General features: G+C 33.1%; 2 protein-coding genes across 2 annotated transcripts; both read left to right on the forward strand.

The window, feature by feature from the left end:
* Nucleotides 1–6,226: 6,226 nt before the first annotated feature.
* On the forward strand, nucleotides 6,227–7,321 carry LOC145064657 (putative F-box protein At3g16210). The gene has a single exon (XM_079012065.1). The coding sequence runs from the start codon at nucleotides 6,227–6,229 to the stop codon at nucleotides 7,319–7,321; it is 1,095 nt and encodes a 364-aa protein (XP_078868191.1).
* Nucleotides 7,322–13,094: 5,773 nt separating this feature from the next.
* On the forward strand, nucleotides 13,095–14,189 carry LOC145064658 (putative F-box protein At3g16210). Its single transcript, XM_079012066.1, has one exon. It carries the CDS (start codon nucleotides 13,095–13,097, stop codon nucleotides 14,187–14,189), a length of 1,095 nt encoding a protein of 364 aa, XP_078868192.1.
* The last annotated feature ends 2,487 nt before the right edge of the window (nucleotides 14,190–16,676 follow it).

Here is a 16,676-nt window from a genome sequence, read left to right on the forward strand (position 1 = left end):
GGCTTTTTTATTCAATGGAGTGTTGCATTGGGAAGTAACTCGTGATCATATCAAATCACAAGACATATACCTCCTTCCTATATACTGACATTCGATTTGAGTACTCATGTTTTTTGGTATGATTCCATTGCCTGGACCCACTTGGGATTGGTTAACAACACGAATAACAACCATCCAAGATTCTCTAGCTTTGATTTCTTATCGTATGGATGTTGATGATACTTGGATTCGGGTATGGAGAGATGCTTCTTGGTCTGTGGTTTTTAAATTGGGAACAGGTAAACTTCCAGTTGATGGAGCTTTTCAATTCCAACCACAACCGCAAACGACCAACGAGTGTAATTTGTTGCTCACTACTTATGGGGAAGGGTTCCAAATTTATAATCCCAAGACAGGGGTGCGATCAGGAGTACTTGGATTCAATGTTGCTTCTAGTTTAATAGACTTTCGGGAGTGTGTCGAAACACTTCATTTGTTAGACATAGGGGAGGTTGCTTGCAAAACAACTCAACTATGAGGAAAAAATTTACATCATATATTTGGGTTTTTGACGCATTTTGATTACCATTTTAGTCTTTATCATTGGTACAAAAGAGTTTATGTTACTTATTGATTCCTTCATTCTATTAATAAAAAACCGAATATGTAATTTCCCACTTCTTTGCCAATAAAATGAGATCTTATTGGGGCTGTTTTAACGGCTAGACTTTATATAAATTGAACTTCAAGAAGCAGGAATTACATTGTACAATATAGAAGGTGTTGGTCCATGAGTTCCATATCAAATCCCTACACCATTTAGCTTTATTTTTAAGCCATAAAATGCTCAAAGTCGTGACCTCATAAGTTAGAGTAGACAATATCTTCACTTTGCTATTGAAAATCATACCGTGCCTGTACGTCCATATGGTAAATAATAGCACCCTTGAAATCGCTTCAAAAATATCTTGAGACCTGTTTTCACACCATAAGTAGAGTTTATCCCTAGGAAGGCATTAAATGAGTCGTTCAATATAGGAGTCCATGAAAGCATTGCAAAGCGGACACATGGTGCATGCGATGATTACCGCCTACGTGTGAGGTTGAACCAGGTGGACAATCTATCAAGTCTCAACCGCTAAATGAGGACGTTTATTTTGTTGGAACTACCTTAGACCAATGAGGCTAACTTTTTCATTGTCAACAGTCGAAAGGTAATAAAAATATGTTGCATTTGCTTATAATAATGTCTTTTTGTCATCTTGATTCTACATGCTGTTGGCCCTAATGATTTCTAAAGTATTATGGAAATAATTGTAATTTTGCTACTTGTATTCTTGTAAATTAAATTACCAAAGAGCTTCTATCTCAACGATATCCCGTGTTGTCATCTGTCCTTGAGGTTGAGTGTTCAAGTCTCGTTGTGGACATAGATAGAATTAAGGTGTATTTTAGGAGTAGACTTTTTTGCTACCTTAGATTTCCAACCATTAGACTTTTTTAATCCGGCCTTTCTCATTCAATTTAACGAGTACTTGATATGCATTAATGGTCTTGTTTTGATTGTATGTTATTCATGTAGGCAAGCTCGAATCTAATGTGCATCATACAAATTAGAAATTGGATTCTCTAACTATATGACCACATGAATGACCAGTTATATCTATGACAAACATGAGAGAGAGACAGATTTATTACTTCTTGTTGTAGAAAGCTATTTCGTAAAATACATTAGGATTAAAATAAATGAGACTATTTATAGAGTGGTTGACCTAATAATAATGGGCAAAAAAATCATGGGCCGAAGTCAATGCTGGCAAAATTGGTCCCAGTGCGAGTCAAAATTTGCTCTCAAAGAAAACATGTTATGCTGCTTTAGCATTTGTTGCCCGCTTAAGGAATGTTGGCTGCTTACTCATAAATAACCTACTCTTGCTAATAGGGGCGGAGCCTCTAAGCCAGGGGGCCATGGCCCCCTAATTTTTGACCTCCTTAATACTGATTTTATATATAATAGATTGGTTTTATTTGTTGACTAAGCATTTGGCCCCATGTTCATGATATACGTATTTCTATATATTCATATAAATAACTAACTATAAAATAGAAACACAATCTTATTTGATGTTTGTTAGTTTCTAAGCTCATATTTATTTAAATAAAAGAATATTATAAAGATTTAAGAAAAATTAAAATTATTGAAAATAATTTGATCTGGTAATTGAAAATGTATAATTATTAATTCTGTAAAATAATTTTTTGTACCGAAATATAAATATTGTTATTATATTTTACTACTTTGCTAACTATTAGTAAATCATAGTCTACGTCTAAATGGTAAAACAATGACTATTGGTTTCAGCCCTTCCGATTGTCCGTGTTTCCCCGTGCTTGCTAATTGCCATACGCAACCTGCTTAAGCGGACTATCAATACGTAGCCATGCTTATGATAACTCCAATAAGCAACTCAAGCCTCTACACTCAACAAATTTGTTCATTTTTACCCCCTAGCTAGATTTTTCATTTAAAGGGAGGCCACACCTTAGCTGACACACTCAACAAGTTTGTTCATTTTTACCCTATAGCAGGAGTTTACCTTTAAAGAACGGTCACACTTTAGCTAATGGGATGAAGTTGTTGGGTCGAAGCGTTGCTTTATTCAAGGGAGAAAAACAAAAGTAATTGACTAGAAATGGAGGAGGGCGTAAAAGTTTTTTGGCAGGATTTGAATTTATAAGAGTTGAATTTTTAAGTGGCCTGAATTTCTAAGAGGGTCTGAATTTTTAACATCTGAATTTTCAAATGTTGTTTGGTTGGAACCTCTGAATTGTAGTGCTGAATTATAAAATTGCCATTTTACCATTCTATGTTATTTTTTGCTAAATTCAACATTTTTTTTATAAAATAACTGAATAAACTTCTTGAATAATTATAAAAAATTTCCAAACACCATATAAAATCCAGATTAAACATAAATCCAAATCAAACATAACATTATCATTTCTTGATTATACCCAAAGCTCATGTTTCGTTGCTTTGTGAAATCTTTTAGAACCATCACCATCCATAACAAATCTAATGTTAATGAGCTCCGTAAACTTGTGGGTATGAAATCTCCTCTACTAATAGACACCACATTTTCAAGATATAACATTGTACTTTCATTTAGTGAATCCATATCATGCTAATAATCAGATTTCATCAAGCAAAACATCAAAGCATATGATTTCATCAGCAAAATATTATCATATTTCAGAAGGAAAAAAAAAAAGCAAAGCATATGATTTCACTAGAAACATTAACAAATTTCAAAGATCAACAATAGATGTCAACGACAATTCAACACATAATAACAAGATCCCCAACAAATTTTAGCAAATGAACAAAATCAGCAACTTATATTAGCAACAAGGAACACATTTTCAATAAAAAAGAACAATGAGAAACTAGTAACATATTCTCAGCAATATATTTCACCAAATAAACACAATCAGAAATCAACCAATATATTTCAGAAATCAACACATTATCATAAATCAAAACTGAACCACAACTAACCTCAAAGTAAGGTTCTAGTTTGGTGGAACGACTTCAAAAGATGCTTTGAATTTAGAAAAAAAAAAAAAAACTTTCACTGTAAAAAAAAGAGCAACAATTCTCTGATACTCAAATTACAGGGGAAACATACTCGATTTTCAAGCATAAAACTTGAAATACATAACAATAGAAAAAGAAAATTTTACATGCAGAAGATTCTAGAGGCGAAGGCGACAAAGGTGAAGCCACCGGAGGTGGAGGCGGAGGCGGCACATGTGAAGCAACAACAAAATTTGCTTGAAAACATTCTAGAAAGATTATACTTAATATCTAACATGTTATTATGATTATAATTATTATTATTACTATTATTATTTCATGAATTTATAAATGTATTTTATATGTAAAAGAAACGCATTTGTTTATTTAAAATTGTATTTATACCTTTAAAAATAAATAAAGACACTTAATACTATATAAAAAAATTTGTAAAGGTATATAAATATAGGTATATGCATTTTTCATTTTAAAATTGTGTATAAATATTTGTATGCTTTTTATTTATGTTACTTATTAATATGTATAGATAATGCAATTTATATGTATTTGTATCTATAAATATGTATATAACATTTTTACACGTATAGAGATATTAATAGGATTTTTATACGTTTTTATATGTATATTTTTAGATATATAACATTTTTATATGTATAAAGGTACAAATACATACACAATGTTTTCATCGGTAAATTATACATATATATATATATATATATATATATATATATATATATAATTTACCTACTAGGTGACCGACTCTAGTAGGTAAAATTTGGCTAATTCGACAATGCTGAGAATGAGTTTCGGAGATGAAGCTAACCTGATATCAATGCTTTCATTATTCGCGTTTTTTGGCTTCGCTCTTCAAAATATCATCGATTCATGATTTTAGAGGTTAGATTTTTGGTAGCAAAGAACACAATAACAAATATTATGAAAGGAAAAATTAGGAATCTTTTGAGCAATTCCTGAACGACATCTAGAATTTGAGCGGTAAAAGAAAAAAATGGTAGCCTAAGAAGATGACATTTCCGTATGCTAAGGAATTTCTCTTGACCGGAGTGTCGAGCCCCTGTGTCCCCTCTTTATGTGTTCCTAAAGTACTTCTCCATTGAGGTATGGGGTGGTTTATGATTGTAAACCAGCGATAGAGAGACCTACTATATGTAAGTCTTTAGTCGTCATAAATGGTGTTCTTTCGTTGAGATGCTACCATTTTCTTGAGAAGAGAAAAAGGTAGCAATGGTGGTTTTGACAAGAGAGAGAGAGAGAGAGAGGGGGGGGGGGGGGGGGAACGACTGAAGAGCGGCTGGATTAGGGTTTCAAATTGATGAGCAGCTGTCTCTCGACGATAACGAATGAATAAGAGGCACAAAGGGTTGTTTCGGAAAATTACATAAGTATTTTAGGTGGGATAAATTGTTGGGCAGGGGGGGCTAATAAAATGCCATGTGACAAATTTGTTATTATTTATTAGAATAGGGGATAGGTTGGGAAAAATGAAAGCAATCGTTTATATACATATAATATTGGTCTTGGTGAAAAAATCAAGGGGCTATGGCCCTTAAGAGGATCTGACACAATTAGCATTTAAACAAGTGTCATTGTATGTAATTATTTATATTTCAAAAGCTTCCGGCTATTTTTGTCAAACATTCTTATAATAAATAAAAACTATAGCTTCCAACTACCTGTAACTTGCTACCTGCTACCATCTACCTACTACCGGTTAGACGGAGACATGGAGCGGTAATTAATGAAAATTGCAAAGCCTTTTCCAATAATGCGAGATAAAAATACCCCTTTAATATAAAATCCACAAATCCTAAACCGTGATCTATCTAAAGTTTTATAAAATGCCACAAAAATAGAGGAAAGAGGAAAACATGTCTCAAAACTTACCAAAAAGAAAAGCCTTTTCTAATGCGAGATTAAAATACTCCTTTAATAGAAAATCCACAAATCCTAAACATTATCGTGTGATCTATCTAAAGGTTTATAAAATGCCACAAAAATATAGAAAAGGGGAAAACAAGTCTCAAAACTCACCAAAAAGATAAAAAAAAAAACCTTTAAACCCTACTCTCCTTACAACGTCAGGCCGTCACCACCGGACACCACCATTCGCCGTCACCGTTGCCCCTGCTATGTGCAGCCTCCGGTCTTAGTTGACAACCGTTAAAACCCCAATAGTCGATGCTGAATGCCATCCCTGAACTTATGCCTATCGACTGGTTTCGTCTCACAACCTTAATCTATCTCACGTCTTCTATTTGGCCATACGTAAAAATTTGTGATAATAAAGAGAAATGATGCTTCTACAGTTCTACCCAATATCCAAATAGGATACGGTACATATGACTGTGAGAACTCTTATCTTAGTTTGTTGTTATGTTTATTTGTATATATATCTTGTGAACTTGTTAATTATTTGGCATTGGGACTCTTAAATCTGTAATACAAAATATCTAAAATGTCATAAATAAATAGATATTCTTGTTCATTAGTTACACCGTCAATCTTAGTTGATGAACATCTGGTGCATCCATTTACAAAATAACATGAATATATATATTGACAAGAATTCTAAACTTATTCGAATTTTAATTGCACCCTATTACAACTGACTTTTATATTGTTGGAAAAATGCAGATGTCAGATTATTTATGCCAAGAGTTGATTGTTGAAATTTTTACAAGACTACCACCCAAATCCCTCCTTCGATTTAGATCACTCTCTAAATCGTTATATACCTGTATTTCTAGTCCTGGGTTCATACGCTTGCACACATTCCGATCCCCACAAAAAATCCGCTTCACGCATGAAAATATTGACAATAATAAAATAGCAGAAGTCGTTTATACATTACACGGAGAAGACGAATTGCCCTTGTGTTTGTGTCCCAAACGTGGATATATTGGTATAACAACAACAATTCCGTTTCCTTGTAGCAATAGGTTCAGAACTGTTGGTTCATGTAATGGGACTTTCTGTTTGAAGACTAAAAATGGTTTGAATCTATGGAACCCTTCAATCAGACGCAAAGTAAGAGTGCCTGAATGTCCTCGGAGTTCTGAACTCGCTTTGGGAGGTATTGGGTTTGGATTTGACCCAATCAGTGACGATTACAAAATTGTTTGGATATCATATGAAAAAGACACTTCATTTGTTTATGCGGTGAAGACGGGCACTTGGTGTGAGATTGCTTCCCCTAAACCTGAGTTTACTTATGTGCGACGTGAGGCGTTTTTATTCAAAGGAGTATTGCATTGGGAGGTAAATCGTTTTGACTTAGACTTTTCTTGTATACTGACATTCGATTTGAGCACTCATGTTTTTGGTATGATTCCATTTCCTGGATCGGCTCTGGACTGGTTGACAACAAGACTAACAACCATCCAAGATTCTCTAGCTTTGATTTGTTATCGCATGAATATTGATGATAGTTGGATTCTGGTATGGAGAGATGCTTCTTGGTCTGTGGTTTTTAAATTGGGAACAGGTAAACTTCCAGTTGATGGAGCTTTTCAATTCCAACCACAACCACAAACGACCAACGAGTGTAATTTGTTGCTCATTACTTATGGGGATGGGTTCCAAATTTATAATTCCAAGACAGGGGTGCAATCAGGAGTACTTGGATTCAATGCTTCTTCTAGTTTAATAGACTTTCGGGAGTGTGTCCAAACAATTCATTTGTTAGACATGGGGGAGGCTGCTTGCGAAACAACTCAACTATGAGGAAAAAATTTACAACATTTGGGTTTTTGATGCTTTTTGATTACCATTTTAGTCTTTATCATTGGTACAAAAGAGTTGATGTTACTTACTAATTCCTTCATTCTATTAATAAAAAACCGAATATGTAATTTCCCACTTCTTTGCCAATAAAATGAGATCTTATTGAGGCTGTTTTAACGGCTAGACTTTATATAAATTGAACTTCAAGAAGTAGGAATTACATTGTACAATATAGAAGGTTGTTGGCCCATGAGTTCCATATCAAATTCCTACACCATTTAGCTTTATTTTTAAGCCATAAAATGCTCAAAGTCTTGACCTCATAACTTAGAGTAGACAATATCTGCACTTTGCTATTGAAAATCATACCGTGCCTATACGTCTATATGGTCAATAATAGCACCCTTGAAATCGCTTCAAAAATATATTGAGACCTGTTTTCACACCATAAGTAGAGTTTTCCCACACTATAAGTAGATTATATCCCTAGGAAGACATCAAAGGAGTCGTTCAATATAAGAGTCCATGAAAGAATTGCAAAGCGGACACATGGTGCATGCGATGATTACCCCCTATGTGCGAGGTTGAGCCTGGTGGACAATCTACCGAGTCTCAACCGCTAAATGAGGACATTTATTTTTTTCGGAAACTATCTTAGACCAATGAGGCAAAGTTGTTCATTGTCAACGGTCAAAAGGTAATAAAATTATGTTGCATTTGTTATAATAATGTATTTTTGTCATCTTGATTCTAGGGGCCGTTGGCCCTAATGATTTCTAAAGTATTGTGGAAATAATTGTTTTTTTGCTACCTGTATTCTTGTAAATTAAATTACCAAATGGCTTCTACCACAGCGGTATCCGGTATTCCCTCCCTCCTTGAGGTTAAATGTTCAAGTCTCGTCGTAGGCATAGATGGAATTAAGAGGTATTTTAGAAGTAGATAGGTTATATTATATTTTCTGTTCAAAAAAGAAAAAGAAAAAAAAACTTAAAAGTAATGCAAATGATTTAGGATATTATTTCATTTTGCTACCTCATATTTCCAACCATTAGACTTTTTTAATCTGGCCTGTCTCATTCAATTTAACGAGTACTTGATGTTCATTAATGGTCTTATTTTGATTGTATGTTATTCATGCAGGCAAGCTCCAATCTAATGTGCGTCGTACAGATTAGAAGTTGGATTCTCTAACTATAGGACCACATGATTGATCGGTTATATCTATGACGAACATGAGAGAGAGATTTATTACTTCTTGTCATAAAAGGCTATTTCGTACAATACATTAGGATTACAATAAATGAGACTATTTATAGAGTGGTTGAGGGCAAAAAACGTCATGGGCCGAAGTTAGTGTTGGCAAAATTGGTCACAGTGCGAGTCAAAACTTGCTCTAAAAGAAAACATGCAATGCTGCTTGAGCATTTGTTGCACGCTTAAGGAATGTTAAGTTGGCTGCTGACTCATAAATAACCTGCTCCTGCTAACAGGTGCGGAGCTTCTAAAGGGCCAGGGGGCCATGGCCCACTGATTTTGGACCTCCTTAATACTGATTTTATATATAAAAGATTGGTTTTATTTGTTGACTAACCATTTGACCCCATGTTCATGATATACGCATTTTTATATATGCATAAATAACTAATTGTAAAACAGAAACACCATCTATACAACAACGTATTTTTGGCCCAGAGACGCATCAATAATCAGAGACAAAAAATAGTAAGCTTATGTTATATTTTTTTTCAAGAATCTTTTCAAATTTCAAATTCGGGCCATATGATGTTTTTGAAAGTCAAGGGCATAATTGTAATTTGACAAATGTTAATTTTGGTTGTAGTAGCGTGCAACTGACTGTTAAATCTAAATTCGAGTATAATAAAATCAAATTGTATGCTTTATTGTTATTATCCCTATTACTCTCAGTTTCTAATTGGAATTCCCCATCTTTGCAGTGAACTGATTGTGTCACATATAAATAAAAAGAAAGGTGTGTAATTTATTTGTAATTTTGATTAAATTTTCTTTTTTTATCCATTTTCGTGGAATCTCCATTGTAATTAAAGGTGTGTATTCTATTTGTAATTTTGATAAAAGTATCCTTTTAATCCATTCTAATATTAGATTTAAGTTCAGTTAATGTTTCAGGCATAAGAAACATGACATGTTTATTGAAGCCTATGGTTACATATGCTAGGTATTTTAAAAAAGAAAAAGGATTTGACGCATGACATTTTAGGGAGTAGGGTAACCCCACCATCTTGCTTTACTGTGGACATCATTTGTGGGCTGAAAGGTCAAAAGCCTTATATAAAAAAGTGTCATCCTAAAAAATAGTGGTTATGTATATCATCATTTATGTTGTTACTCTTAAAATTCATTTATTTTTATGTAGTTTTTGTTTGTTTTCATTTCAAAAAAAAAAAAATAGACAAATAAACATGATTCGAAGATTGATGTAATTATTGTTTTACCCTTCAAGGATGGTTCAAGGTCACACATTTTGAATCTCATTTTTTTTTTCAGTCTGCAACTGCTGTCGTAGGAGGTGGAATTTTGTGAAGATGGGCTAGCAATGACTATCGGTGATCTGCATATGCTGATCTTCAACATAAGCTTGTTAAGAGGTGATATTTTGAATGAACGACATGCTGCTTGAAGTGTAAGTACGTTTCCATTATCAGTAAATGAATATAAATATCTTTTTATTATGAGTAAAGAGTAAAGTAGATTGTCTATATTGGTAAAAGGAGTAAATCATGTTTTTATTTCTCACAATTTGCCCAATAGGAACTAATATTTAATGTTTGTAATTTACTGTTGAAAACATTATCATAAGTTGAAATGTTTTTTTGGGAAAGGATCCAACGATTCTTTTAGGATGAACTTCAAAATGTTTATTTTACCATTTTCTTTATTTTCTCTAGATTGCACAATAACCTTTTTGTGCCTCTTTTTGCATTTAAACGACTAAACTATTTTATGTTGTTATCAGTATCCTATTTGCTTCAAAAGTGAACATATTTTACTTTTAATTGAGGAACTAATGCATTGTTTTTCGGCTTCAAGGTATGATATTTAAAGTTGATTTTAAAAAAGACGAGAAATCCTTTCAACTTAAGGAAGGTCATTGGATGACCATAACCACAAATTACATAAATAAGGAGATGTAGAGACTGTATCAACGAGCTACAAAAAAAAGTTCAAGTGACTTTTAAAGCTAGGAAACAACATTGAACCATCCTCAAATGGTAGCCCTTCACTTGATTAGCGTTGCATTTTTCATCAAGATATGTGTAGTCAAGTAAAGATGGGTAGAGTTAGCATGATCCTTCATTTTCACTGCAAAATCAGTTGATTTTTGTTAACTTTCTTGAAAAATGTTAAGTTTATGATGTTGATCCTATGTGACAAAATGGAACAATTTAAAAAATTACTTCATGAGACTTTTATATTAGAATCTTAGCATATGTTTGGTTGATCATAATATCTCAATTGTCGCAAACAGGCTCAAGAGATCTCAACTGGTTTATGTCAACCTAATGTTTAGCATATGTAACTATGTCTAGGCATCTGAACATAGTTAAATTAATTTTCTCACTCCCATTAATTTTAAGACAATATGTATATGGTCATAGCATTTACATATAATTAAGCCATATATGTCCATATGCATATATGATGCATGCAGTTGCAATTATGAATATAATCCTGATTTATAAATCATATATGCTTCATTTAAAAGATAGCAAACAAGAAAATTGAATGGATTTTTATTTTTATTTTTATTTTTTGTTTTCATGTTAGTGTTAGGGTTGTATACTTCTAACCTAGCAGAACACAAAATCTAAAAATTATTGGCAAATGATGACATCAAATGGAATTTGACATTTCTTGTATTTAACCCATGATTTTTAGAAAATTCAACCAATGTTTTTTACACAACCTAAAAAGGTATGTACGATTCATTAGAATTGTGTAGACTTGCGTAAATATGGATGGTAGTTTAACTTTGTTATCTAACCATTTTTTATTTTTTATTTTTTATTTTTTTATTTTTTTTTATTTTTTTTGCTTTTTACTATTTTTTTAGAAATTTTAAAATACTTGAATTATTCCTTTATTTTTAGACAATATGATGTTTTTATATAGTTAACAAAATCAAAGACATTTTTGTAATTTTTAAAATTAACGACAATTTTTCATCTTTATAATAAAGGAAGCTCAATATGCGAAAAAGAAATTAGTGACCATTTCGTTTAAGATGAAAAAGAAGTTACATAACAATAAAATTTAGGCTTTAGTTATGTATTTATGCGACCTAACAATTTTTTATTAAGTTATATAAAAAAGTAGGGTTCTTAACAATTTATTCAGTCGTTCTAATTTGCTTTCCGTTTATACCATAAAAACATATTTCTTATAAAATAAAGATAACATCTTAACATAAATAAATTAATCTCAATAGTAAAAGCTAAAATATTTCAACCAACTCACATACCCCAACATATACGTCTACAATCCAAATATGTCAAAAAAAAAAATACTGTTCAGCCTTAAAATCTCAAGATTCGCTTCATTTTATTACGTGTTTATATTTTCCGAATATGACATGTTTTTGAAAAAAAAAATGAATGAAAGAAAACTAATGGTCGTCCGCTGCTGTCCGTGAGTGTCCTGCTAGTGTGTGTATATATATATATATATATATATATATATATATATCATTTGCATTTAAAGCAAAATCATCTGTTATATAACTAATTTTAAATAACAAACGAAACAAAAATATATACGAAGTAAATATGAAATAGATACAAGTTATAGGGCCCTTGAGGAATTGGTCTTATATCCCTACATAAAACTAAAAATATATACGAAGGAAATATGAAATAGATACGAGTTATAGGGCCCTTGAGGAATTGGTCTTACATCCCAACATAAAACCTATCTTTTCTTGCTAAATCTTTTTCCTTCTTCGTCGTGATCCGGTGCTCCTCTTCTTCCTTTTCTCTGGTGAGTGGCTTTGTTAATTCCCCATTAAGATCTTTTTTTTTTTTTTTTTTTTTTTTTTTTTTTTTTTTTTGCTTTCAAGTTTATGTATTGATGGCTGTAAAGATATTCATATTTACCGACATTATGATCACATATGGAAGATATTTCTTTTGAAAGTTTATTAGATAATGTAGTTAATCATAACGACGATCAAAGTTTGGTAATTTGAATCTGTTTTGTATACATAGGACATGAGCAATCGGTTCATTGCATTTTAATAAATTTATCGATTGCAAATATGACGAACAAAATTAAATCGAATTGTATCTCGGTTACAAATACGACAAATCAAATTAAATCCAATATATATATATATATACATAAATAAATATGCATATAATTGCCCTGTGGCTTTCCTTCACAACCAATTACTTTTTCCATTTTCTCTCAGTTTTGAGTGAGTTTGTTAATATAGATGCATGACAATTGGACCTAGATCATGTAACATAACTCTATTATTATTAATTTTTTTATTGTAAATATATTAATTACTTGTGATGGAGTTATTCTTGCTCATTAGTAACACCGTCAATCTTAGTTGATGAACATCTGGTGCATCCATTTACAAAAACATGAATATATATATATATATATATATATATATATATATATATATATATATATATTTATTGACAAGAATTCTAAACTTATTCAAACAGAGAAGAATTTTAATTAACTGCACCCTATTACAACTGACTTTTATATTGTTGGAAAAATGCAGATGACAGATTATCTATGCGAAGAGTTGATTGTTGAAATATTTACAAGACTACCACCGAAATCCCTCCTCCGATTTAGATCACTCTCTAAATCGTTATATACTTGTATTTCTAGTCCCCAGTTCATACGCTTGCACACATTCCGATCCCCACAAAAAATCCGCTTCACGCATGAAAATATTGACAATAATAAAATAGCAGAAGTCGTTTATACATTACACGGAGAAGACGAATTGCCATTGTGTTTGTGTCCCAAACGCGGATATATTGGTATAACAACAAGAATTCCGTTTCCTTGTAGCAATAGGTTCAGAACTGTTGGTTCATGTAATGGAACTTTCTGTTTGAAGACTAAAAATGGTTTGACTCTATGGAACCCTTCAATCAGACGCAAAGTAAGAGTGCCTGAATGTCCTCGGAGTTCTGAACTCGCTTTGGGAGGTATTGGGTTTGGATTTGACCCAATCAGTGACGATTACAAAATTGTTTGGATATCATATGAAAAAGACACTTCATTTGTTTATGCGGTGAAGACAGGCACTTGGTGTGAGATTGCTTCCCCTAAACCTGAGTTTACTTATGTGCGACGTGAGGCGTTTTTATTTAAAGGAGTATTGCATTGGGAGGTAAATCATTTTGACTTAGACTTTTCTTGTATACTGACATTCGATTTGAGCACTCATGTTTTTGGTATGATTCCATTTCCTGGATTGGCTCCGGACTGGTTGACGACAAGACTAACAACCATCCAAGATTCTCTAGCTTTGATTTGTTATCGCATGAATATTGATGATAGTTGGATTCTGGTATGGAGAGATGCTTCTTGGTCTGTGGTTTTTAAATTGGGAACAGGTAAACTTCCAGTTGATGGAGCTTTTCAATTCCAACCACAACCACAAACGACCAACGAGTGTAATTTGTTGCTCACTACTTATGGGGAAGGGTTCCAAATTTATAATCCCAAGACAGGGTTGCGATCAGGAGTACTTGGATTCAATGCTTCTTCTAGTTTAATAGACTTTTGGGAGTGTGTCGAAACACTTCATTTGTTAGACATGGGCGAGGCTGCTTGCGAAACAACTCAACTATGAGGAAAAATTTTACAACATTTGGGTTTTTGACGCATTTTGATTACCATTTTAGTCTTTATCATTGATACAAAAGAGTTGATGTTACTGATTCCTTCATTCTATTAATAAAAAACCGAATATGTAATTTCCCACTTCTTTGCCAATAAAATGAGATCTTATTGGGGCTGTTTTAACGGCTAGACTTTATATAAATTGAACTTCAAGAAGCAGGAATTACATTGTACAATATAGAAGGTGTTGGCCCATGAGTTCCATATCAAATCCCTACACCATTTAGCTTTATTTTTAAGCCATAAAATGCTCAAAGTCTTGGCCTCATAAGTTAGAGTAGACAATATCTTCACTTTGCTTTTGAAAATCATACCGTGCTTGTACGTCCATATGGTCAATAATAGCACCCTTGAAATCGCTTCAAAAATATCTTGAGACCTTTTTTCACACCATAAGTAGAGTTTATCCCTAGGAAGGCATTAAATGAGTCGTTCAATATAGGAGTCCATGAAAGCATTGCAAAGCGGACACATGGTGCATGTGATGATTACCCCCTACGTGCGAGGTTGAACCAGGTGGACAATCTATCGAGTCTCAACTGCTAAATGAGGACGTTTATTTTGTTCGGAACTACCTTAGACCAATGAGGCTAAAGTTATTCATTGTTAACAGTCAAAAGGTAATAAAATTATGCTGCATTTGTTTATAATAATGTCTTTTTGTCTTCTTGATTCCACGGGCTGTTTGCCCTAATGATTTGTAAAGTATTGTGGAAATAATTGTAATTTTGCTACCTGTATTCTTGTAAATAAAATTATTAAAAGACTTCTATCTCAACGGTATCCAGTGTTGTCCTTTCTCCTTGAGGTTGAGTGTTCAGGTCTCGTCGTGGACATAGATGGAATTAGGGAGTATTTTAGGAGTAAAATAAAAACACAATCTTATTGTAAAATAGAAACACAATCCATGGAGGTTGAATGTTAACTAACCATTTGGCCCCATGTTCAAGATATATGCATTTCTATTATTCTATATATGCATAAATAACTAATTGTAAACAAGAAACACAATCTTATTTGATATTTGATATTTGATAATCTTATAGAAATAGCAAGCCTAACAAACTTGCAAGGTAAATAAATAATTAACAGATTCCACTAAATACTAAAAACATCAAAAGGAATTATGAGTAAATTTAGGATTTTGATAAATTAGGAAACGAGAATTCTATAAAGAAAACCATCCAATCTGTTAACACATACCTTGAGATTTGAGAAGATACACAACCCTAGACTAAAACTCACCGCTGCCGGAAAAAAATGATTTCTCACCGGAAACATAACCACTGCCGGACTTCCAACTAGAATATATCGCCGTCGTCGGAGTGCTCACCACCATCTCTCTTGTGTCCACCTCTATCGGTCCATGTCTCTCCTCTCAGCCATTAAGTAGCCTGAAACTTCGACATCGACCTCTGCTAGTCCTTTGTCGGAGGGCTTTCTCCACCGTATGCCACACTGCATCTCGGACTAGTGAGGCAACGAACTCCGTTGACATTGATTTCTATTGACATTGCTCTGTAAGTTGCTCTTTTATCTCTATCTTTCTTTTCATTTCTTTCACTAGCATGTTACAATATCTATGTTTTAAAGAGTACTTGTTATAAACCTGCACCATTTTTAAGAGAATTAGCTATTTAGCTAGTCTATTATGAGGCTTAAGTATTTTTAATATTATTTAGACAAAATTGTAAAAATAGTTCATGTGGTATGCATTTTTATGGGGTTTTAGTCCAAACTCCGACTTTTTGGGCTTCGTGATCATTTTGAACTAGTTTCATTGCGGATTTGGTCCCTCGGTAAGCTGAAATGACTTTAATACCCTTGATTATTTATTTTCTATTTCTAAATTCATTTTTGTTAAGTTTTAATAACTATTTATTCATTTTAGTAATTAAAAAATGAAAAAACCTTGAGCTCGTCACCGCTACCAGATCTGCAAACAGGATACTCGGATTTGAAAACGAGGTCCTCAGATATGAAAGTTATCATCTCCTTGAGCTCGTCTCGGCTAAAAGAGAAGACCTACGGCGACGGCGTTAGGGCTTGCTTTAACTGGAGGAGGAGGAGCTCGTCAGTTGAGGAGGAGATCGGAGACCCATGCACTCGATTTGATTTTTTCTTCTTGAAGGTGTTCATCTGATAATCATTCATCAGATTTGATTCCGTGTGTGTGGAGAAGAAGGAGATGGTGGAGGTTACCAGAAAAATCAATTTAAAGAAAAATTGAGGTGAAGGACACGGTGGTAGTGGGGGATGGTAGATGGAGAGTGTATGTGTTATTAAGTGTGTGTTCATGAATATGAATATATGTTCTTGAGTTTTGTATTGAGAGAGAGAGAGAGGGGGGGAGGGAGGGAGGGAGGGAGGGAGAGAGGTGGGCCCCTCTTTTTATATTATTAAAAAATTATTAAAATAAATAAATAACTATTAGATT

Source organism: Lactuca serriola, chromosome 7 (assembly GCF_051521515.1).
Source record: "Lactuca serriola cultivar US96UC23 chromosome 7, Lser_US96UC23_V15, whole genome shotgun sequence".
Taxonomy (NCBI): Eukaryota; Viridiplantae; Streptophyta; class Magnoliopsida; order Asterales; family Asteraceae; genus Lactuca; species Lactuca serriola.